Below are 9,203 nucleotides of genomic sequence, written 5' to 3' on the forward strand. Positions count from 1 at the left end.
TAATTAGCAGGCTTTAGAAATCAGCATAGCTGTAAATTTGGTCATCATGTGTGCTTTATTACATACGTAAAAAACAATGTAAGCAGGTGAAAGGATGGGGGAAGTCTCAGTGTTTTTAAAACTAAGAAGTGTCTTGGGATATATTAATTTTTAGATATTCAACTTGAGATAGTCTAAACTATAACTGTTAAAAGGTTCTGAGCTCAATACAGTCAAGTTACCTTAAATATGGCTTTATCACAAGCAGTTTATTTAAAAATAATGATTCCCTGTCCTATCAACTTCTTCAAAAATTTCAGTGACAGAGTATTCCTTGGGGAAAATGTATCTTAAGTACATCAGAGATAAATTCTGCCAATATTTTAGATGATATGAAAAATGATTCTCTGAAATAAAACTATCTTCTAAAAACTGTGTGACATCAAGTGGGGAATGCTGTTGGGTTTTTCTGGAGCAACACTGATCCTTCATTTAGCAACATTCTTATTTAAAGAGGATATTTTAAGTATCAGGTGTGCCACAGTTTTCATAGCCCACAGCAGTGACACAGATGTTCAACAGTAAGCAGAGCCTTTGTGTTAGACACATTGGCTCAACACATTTTCCCAGTTATTTGGATTGGAGAAAATGATGCTTTAATTCTCTAGGGGATCAGGGATTTCACTACAGCATTACTTTACTAGGCATGGCTTGTGGTGGACTTAGAGTAACATAAGTTTCTGTGACTCGGAAATATCTCTAAAGGGACCCAGGAGTGTTTTCTCATTCTGTTCACACCTTGCCCTAGCAGTAAACTAGTCACTGCAGCTCATGAGACACACTCATTGCTGCATATACTGCCATGGTGTTGTTGGGTGTATCCAGGATGACATTTAGACACAAATGACTCTTCCACGTTAACACATTCATGTTCACGCTCACGCTGACCTAAAGCACAGAAGTTTACTTCTCTGAAGAGAAAAACAGTGAAGAATTCAAACTGGCTATGAGGGTTTCAGAAATAAAATGCCTTAGAAAAACTCACTTTTCTTAAACAATACTGGATTCTGTGCTTTGGACACCTATTACAGCTGATGGTGAGCTGAGAATCTGAGAGCAAATTGCAAATACTTGGCTATGTAAGGCTTCACTTTGACTCCCACAGACCTCCTCTTGCAGTCATTAGAAATCACACATCGTGGTGAAGGAGGAAATGCCTGTGCCAGACACCACTGATGTATTCTCCCTGATTTATGAAGAGGGCATATATGCAAATGTTCTGCTTTGTTTTACAAGCTTAGCTAACATGAGCCTTGTTATGACACGATTTGGAATAGGAGCTTAATCCTAGAAACATTACCAGATTTACAAACAAATCCAAAGCCCCCCAAGAAAAAATAACCCAAATGGGAAAAACAATTTGCCTTTAATTTGCAATTACATCCTTGGCAATAAATATTCCTCACAATGCTGTTCTTCTGCTCACCAAGGCACATCCAATTTATAAAAACCTGAATGTATTAAAATGCCATATAGATAATAAAATCCAGAATAGCATCGATTGCTGCAAAACCAGCACTGGACAAAGATGCTTCATGCGAATGCACTTTTAAGACTGAAAGAAAATAGTTTCAAAAACAGATACATATTATGAGTGTCTAGAAATATAATTAGATTGCTCCAAGCAAGCTTCATATTCATAAAATATCAACAGTACAACTTCCCCCCTAACAATGGCTATTTTATTTTGCTGCATATATTCACCCTAAACTTTCACATATTACATTAAAAATCTGGTGTGGTTCCAGGCTCCCACTAAAGAAGAGCTGTAACGCTAAAGTATTTTTAAAGTAAACAGTATGTGTGATTAGTTTAGAGCCCTGACATTGCTCAGGCTGTTTTTACTATTTTTTAGGAAACTGTGGAGCTTCGTGTGTGACTTTCGGTTGATTTTGATAGTTATGTTACCAATTCAATACGTTCCCAAGCTAATGAAATACATCTGTCTTGGCTAAACCAGCAGGGCAAAGCAAAGCAATTTTTCTGTTTATTTAAAAGCTGTTTGTGTCACTACAAGCCAAGGTCAGAAAGACTCAAATAAGTAACAAACTTTTTTTTTTTATAGTCAGTTTGGTTCCTATGTTAATCCTCAGTTTTCCATGTCCCATTCAGAAAATGTCTAACATACTAAGTAGTCTACAAAACAGCAAAATGTATATTTTCCCAGAATGATTGGCTCAGTTGAAATTCAAGTTTATAAAGAAACGTGTTTCAACCTTAATTATAGAGAAAACTTCCATCCTTTCAGAATGGAAACAATTCACAGCAGGTTTAAGAAATAAAAGCAGATGAACTTTATTATGTCCAAAGGATTACTCACTTTTGCATGTTTTCTTATCTGGATTAAGTCTAAACCCTTCTTGGCATCGACAAAAATAGGAATCGTCTGTATTAACACATTCCTGTTCACAACCATGGTCCTGAACAGCACAATAGTCTGGTCCTAAATGGAAAAAAAGTTGTGTCAGTGAGGAATATAATTCCACAGAAATAAGCTAGGTGAAAAGGAGTTTCTTTGTTTTGTTTTCTTTATCTTTTTTTTCCTCAGCACCATTCTGACTTTTGACCATATTGCTTCAAACTATGAAATGTTTCATTTTTCCATATATCTGCTATACTGAGGTACACCTGACATGTATACTTCAAAGAATTAGTGAAGAACACATATACTTCATGCAGTAAATAAGTTAGAATATTAGTATTACTTCACACTTTGCAGCTAAGCCTTACACATTTCCTCATCAAAATTGCCTCTTTATTTCATTCAGAGCAAGTTAGATATGATCTGTAATAAATACACAAACATGATTTTGAATGCCTTTCTTTAGATCAAAGCAGGACAATCAGGTCATCAGGAGCATTGATGTTCTTAACAGCTGAGTGCTGCTGCATAGTGCTTCCACTTGAAATGCTTGTGGAAGAGAAGATGAGCAGTCTAGAAACAGCTATCAGTTGTGTATAAAGTATGTAGAAAGGAAAGCAATTGTGCACTAAGGACTGGGATATTTCCCACATAGTGTTTATCGTTACTGATGAAGTCAAAGAACCTGTCATTCACTTAGACGCAGTCTGGCCATCACGTAGTTTCATATCACAGAATCATTAAGGGTGGAAAAGACCTCTGAGATCATCAAGTCCAACGCTGGACTGATCACCATTTTGTCAACTAGACCATGGCACTAAGTGCCATGTCCAGTCGTTTCTTGAACACCTTCATGGATGGCAACTCCACCACCTCCCTGGGTAGTCCATTCCAATGTTTAACAACCCTTTCCATGACGAAATTCCTCTTGATGTCCAGCCTGAACCTTCCCTGGTTCAGCTTGGGGTTATCATAGAATCATCAGGGTTGGAAGAGACCTCTAAGATCGTCAACTCAACCATTAACCTGTCACTCTGCTGTAACCCCTAAACCATATCCTCCAGTGTCAGATCCAGATGCCTCTTAAACACACACCACAGATAGTGACTCCACCTCCTCTCTGGGCAACCCATTACAGTGCCCGACCATCCTAACAGTGAAAAATTTATTCCTAATGTCTAATCTGAATCTCCCTGTCTCAGCTTATGGCCATTCCCTCTATGTCCTGTCACTAGCTGCCTGTGAAAAGAGACTAACCCCCACCTTGCCATAACCTCCTTTCATGTAGCTGTAGAGGGTGATAAGGTCCCCCCTGAGCCTCCTTTTCTCCAGGCAAAACAATCCCAGCTCCCTCAATTGCTCCTCATAGGACTTATGTTCCAGACCCTTCATCAGCTTTGTTGCCTTTCACTGGACAAGCTCGAGCACCTCAATGTCTTTCTTGCAGTGAGGGGCCCAGAACTGGATCAATACTGAGCCCTGGGGCACCCCACTGTGCCTGGCTGCCAACTGGATGTGGCTCCATTCACTACCATTCTTGGGCCCATCCATTCAGCCAGTTTTTCACCCAGAAAAGAGTGCATCTGTCCAAGCCATGGACTGCCAGTTTTTCCAGGAGAATACCATGGGAGACAATATCAAAGGCTTTGCTGAAGTCCAGGTAGACTACATCCACAGCCTTTTCCTCATCCACTAGGCAGGTCCCCTGGTCATAAAAGGAGATCAGGTTGGTCAGGAAGGACCTGTCTTTCCTAAACCCACACTGGCTGGGCCTGATCCCTTGGTTGTCCTGTACGTGCTGTGGGATCACACTCAAGATGATCTGTTCCATAACCTTGATGTGCACTGAGGTCAGGCTGACAGGCCTGTAGTTCCCTGGATCCTCTTTCTGGCCCTTCTTGTGGATGTCACACTGCTCAAACTCCAGTTGCCCGAGACCTCCCCAGTTAGCCAGGACTGAGGATAAACGACGAAGAGCAGCTTAGTGAGCTCTTCTGCCAGCTCTCTCAGTATCCCTGGATGAGTCCCATCCAGTCCCACAGACTCGTGGGTATCAGTGGAGTTAATCCATTTATACTAGTGAAAAATGGTCTTAACCCCTCAGCACTGCTAAAAATAGACAAAGAAGGCATAAATTAAGTAAATCACATTTTTGAAAAACATCTAGGCACTTTTGAACACCTCATTACACAACCTGAAAACTGAGGGGCTTTTCTTATTCCCAGAGGTAATTGGCTTCCTGAGGCAGGAACTGTTCTTTTGTTGTATCTGTGGCAGGTTAATGCAATTGAGCCTTTATATATTTAGCAATAACAAACTACCTATATTTTCAGGATAAACAAAAGTGGAGTGTGACTTTAAAAAAAAACCCGGGAAGACTACTGTAAAATTTACCAGTTCATATATTAATAGAATATTTCCTTTACCAAAGTTTTTTTATGACAGCACATGCACACACACATATACATCACACAGGGGTATCTTATCTATTCACTAGCAAGAAAACTAGAAAATACGTTTTTTTCAGAGTGCACTGAAGAGACAGAAAGCATGAAGCCATGTGTGTGCACCAGAGGAACATAGATGTATGCCTTCTGGACCTACTCAGTGCTGTCATGCATTTACCTGCTCAAATCCTTTTTTACTCAAGTGTGCAGGACAGATTTTCCTGGGTAACTCATTCTGATGATGACCACAGAAGAGTTGAAAAATGTGTATTGTTATCTTTGTTGGAACTTTGAGGCTATTATGTTTGGAACACTAAAAACACATCTCACAGGGCTTCATTAACACAGCCCAGATTAAGGATGGTAACAGAAAGCCTCTCCTAGCTACAGTTCATGTGAACCCACCCATTATTCAAACAGGGGCCTTCTCTAAAAAACAACAGTTAAGGCTCAGCACCCCTAAGTACAAGCAGAAGCTACCACCCCTCTTGAGGAGAGCAACAAGTGTGACAAAGGTCCCCTTAATGGTTAGTAGTTTAAATGACCTCTACCTGCCTCACTGATAAACCAAATTTGCTGCTCTCTTCCAGCCATGGAGCACTCTGCTGGTGTCAGCAAGGCTGCCTTCATGAACACTGCTCCTTGGTTTCATTCTGAGATGTTTGAAAGAGAAAACATTTGTCAGACATGCATGCCCATGCTGATAGTATTTACACTTCCAAGCTTTTCTTTGTAGCCATGAGCAGTAAAGGCCTACTTTCTGTTTTTGAAAGGAAAGCCAAAGCCAGGATTCTGAGATAATCACGAGATCTTGGGAGCTGGCACCACAGTCCTGTTTGCTGACACAGAGAACTTGTCTGGCATGGGTGTAAGTCTTGCCTAGTTGGCCATCATCCCTGAGGTTCAGTATGTAAGTCAAATATGTAGAAATTCATGTTAAAAGTTTTAAAATTGCAAACATTTTAAATCCAGTGATCTGTAGTTTGTTTCTTTGTGTTGTTTATGCTGACTCAAAGGCAGTGTGATTCCATAACATGGGAATGTGGGGACTCTTGCTCTGAAAACCTCTTATGCTGTCTTGACTTTTGCAGCACTGAGACCTACAAGTTCATTCATGCCTGCTTTATTAGCAAGGCTCAGAAGATATCAAGTGTAAGGAAACATGGCTTAGTAAGTTTTATTTATGCTTAGACTCAGGACATGTGTCTGGAAAGAAAATGATTTGACACCATGGGTAAGACATCGTGCAGACAACTTGTGAGGATTATGCACAGACTTGGTTACAACTCCCTAATATGAATTCTCAAGGAGTGACATTCTTCTTGACTTGGTCCCATGACCACGAGATGACAGAGTTCACAATCCAGAAGGCTGGGAGGTGAAACAGCAAAATTCAGACTCCATATTTTACATGCTCAGATTTCAGCTTATCCAGGGAATTGCTTGGAAGAGACCCCTGAGAAAGAGCCAAGAAGAGAAAGGATGACCAGGAGAGCTAAATGATTTTTAAAGAAAACTTGCTAAGAGCTCAGGAACAAACCATCCCATTGTACTGGAAAATACGCTTAGCAAAAGCTTCTCAGTACTAAAACACAAAAGAGGAAAAATAGTAGAGTGAGAAAGAAGGACCAAGAGAAAAAAAGGGAATATAAAAGCATTTGGGACAAAACCAAAGCTCTGCTGAATACTACTGAGGTACACTAAAGAAAACAAGAAGAAGGTCTACAAATATGTTGGTAGCAAAAACAAAGCCATAGAAAACATGGGTCTTTTGGCTGAGGGAACAAGCTAGTGATGAACCATACAGAAACGGCTGAAAAAAATATTGCTGTTTTTATTCCTGGTTCTCACAGACAAAGTCTGTTCCCAGATTTCCACATGTACCAGTACAGTTTGAGAAGGTGAGGGGCTAGCAACATTGGCTAGAGAACACTTAGAGAAACCAGATATACACAGATCCATGGGATGACTATTATTCACCTTTGGGCACTGAAAGAGCTCAGTGAAGTGAAACCATTGTCTGCCATGTATGAAAATTCACAGAGACCAAGAGAGGCCCCTGATAACTGAAAAATGCTAATGTTATGCTCATGTGGGGAGTGGCCTGGCTGCATTCAGCAAGGCTCCAGCATGTCTGGGCTAGTCAGGGGATGTGTTAGGACTTGTTGCCTGAGGGCCTTGGGAGGAGTAGGTGTGGAGATGGGACCCCTGAACAGAAAGCGCCTGCGTGCTGGCTCACCAGCCCCCAGTTGGGACGTTGCTGGGGTAAACAAGTTGTTGTGCCTTAGGTTGACCAGTTGGTACACACCTAATGTTTTGAACAAGCCAATCAGCAGGGAATATGCTAAGCAAAGGGACTATAAGGGTCTGTGTAAAACAACAATAAACGGACATTTTGCTTGCATCAAGCTGCGTCCCGTCTCTCCATCGCGGCATGCTCACCTTCTAAAAAAGGCAAGAAGAAAGACCCAGGAAACTATAGACAAATCTGCATTATTTCAGTCCCAGGATCATGGGGCACATCCTCACAGAATTAATTTCCAAATATATAAAGGACAAGAAAGTTATTTGGAATGGTCAACATGGACTGACCAAGGGCAAACCATCCCTGGCTAACCTGCTCACCTTGAATGATGGAATGACTGGATATGGGAACAAGGGAAGATCTGTGGATGTAATTCACCTTGGTACTAGTAAAGCTCTTGATGCTGCCTTCCACAGCAGTCTTGTTTGGAAGCTGAGGAAGTATAGGTTGAAAGAAAGAATTGTTAGGTGGGGTCTAAATTTGCCAGGCCACCAGACTCATAGGATAGTGGTCAATGGTTTCATGTCTGACTGGTTGCTGATAATGACTGGAGTAACACAGGGGGCAGTACTGGGGGCCACATTGCTAACCACCTTCAGTTGTGACATGGATGAGGACACAAAGTGCACCCTCAGCTAATGTGTGGGTGTCACAGGTTAGGAACAGTGATCCAGGGAAAACAAACAGCAGAACTTAAATACAGAGGAGTCTCGATAAACTTGATAATTAGATGATGTTGTATGAAGTTCAGCAAAAGAACTGCAAAGTTCTGCACCTGGGTTGGAAACACCCCATAGTTTGTACAGACTGGGAAGTGACCTGCTGCCATGACATAGTGTACCTGACTTGTGCAGAGAACTTGAGGAATGTAGTCTTACTGAGTCTGGAGAAAAAGAAGGTGTCTAACTGCAGTCTCCAATTACTTCTTGTAGGTCATTAGAAAAACCCTTAGCTAAACCCTTCTCATTAGTGCTAGATGATGTAACAAGGAACAGTGGTCACCATCTGTGGCTTAGGGTGATTCATGTTGGACATGAGGAAAGTGTTTTTCACTAGAGGAATAGTACAGCAGTGGAACAGGTTGCCCGGAGAGACTGTGGACTCTTCATTGGAGCTTTCTGAGGCTCAGCTAGACAAAAGCATAACTGACTTGATCCACAGTTTGTGACAGTTCCATTTTGAAGATGAGGATGACTTCCAGAGATCCTGCCCAACCAGCATTTGAAAGCTTTTGTGTTTCCATTATAAAGACACCAGCACATGGTCAGACTGACAGTCTATATAGTCCAATGTACTATTTCAAGCAACAGACAGAGGATAGAGACAGGACAAGACTGAAATACTACTTTCCCAGAACACTCTCTCAGATGACAGCATTCTGTGGATCATCAATATAAATATGCTAAAATAATTCATACAGTTAGGCAATAAACTAAACAGCAGTCAAGGTATATGAAGCATTTATGCAGTTTGAAGGACTTTCTTCAGTTAAACTGGAGGAGAAACTCTGCTTAAAATCCACATTCTTAAATCAAAAAACTTAACAAAAATTTGTGCTAGGGCAGTGGAAAGCACTTACATTATAGTAAGATTTCAAATACATACGGATGTGGAAGTATATGTGGAGGTATAAGAGAACTGGCCAGCCCTTAGCTGACAGATACTTGATAAATGTTAAAAAGTTGACAAACAGATACTTGACAAATACTTGACACTCCTTCAGGTGTATAAGGAGAGACTGGCCATGGCACTTAGTGCCATGGCCTAGTTGACATGGTGGTGTTAGGTCATAGGTTGGACTTGAAAATCTCAGAGGCCTTTTCCAACCTGAACTGACTCTGTGAAATGGGAATGTTCATACAATCTATAAACAATGTTAACCAGTACAAACCATACTCTGGCCCTTGGGGAGGTAGAAAATTCATCTTCCCTGACTCTGACCATCTAAAAATTATGTGTCCAGTCTAGCAAGTCATGCAAGCTCCCTGCACTTCCATAAATTTATGTCAGAGCTGTGAGCAATTGACTTCTAGAAGAGTGCATCTCTTTC

General features: G+C 40.9%; 1 protein-coding gene across 1 annotated transcript in view; it reads right to left on the reverse strand.

The window, feature by feature from the left end:
* The window catches only part of MATN2 (matrilin 2), a gene marked incomplete at its 5' end in the record, with an annotated part of 50,807 nt that overhangs the window by 24,584 nt on the left and 17,020 nt on the right, over window positions 1-9,203 (reverse strand). The window contains 2 exon segments of the mRNA XM_009072953.1: window positions 820-948; window positions 2,360-2,482. Of these exon segments, the coding sequence (XP_009071201.1) occupies window positions 820-948; window positions 2,360-2,482 (252 nt within the window).

Source organism: Acanthisitta chloris, unplaced genomic scaffold, assembly GCF_000695815.1.
Source record: "Acanthisitta chloris isolate BGI_N310 unplaced genomic scaffold, ASM69581v1 scaffold4554, whole genome shotgun sequence".
NCBI classification, from domain to species: domain Eukaryota; kingdom Metazoa; phylum Chordata; class Aves; order Passeriformes; family Acanthisittidae; genus Acanthisitta; species Acanthisitta chloris.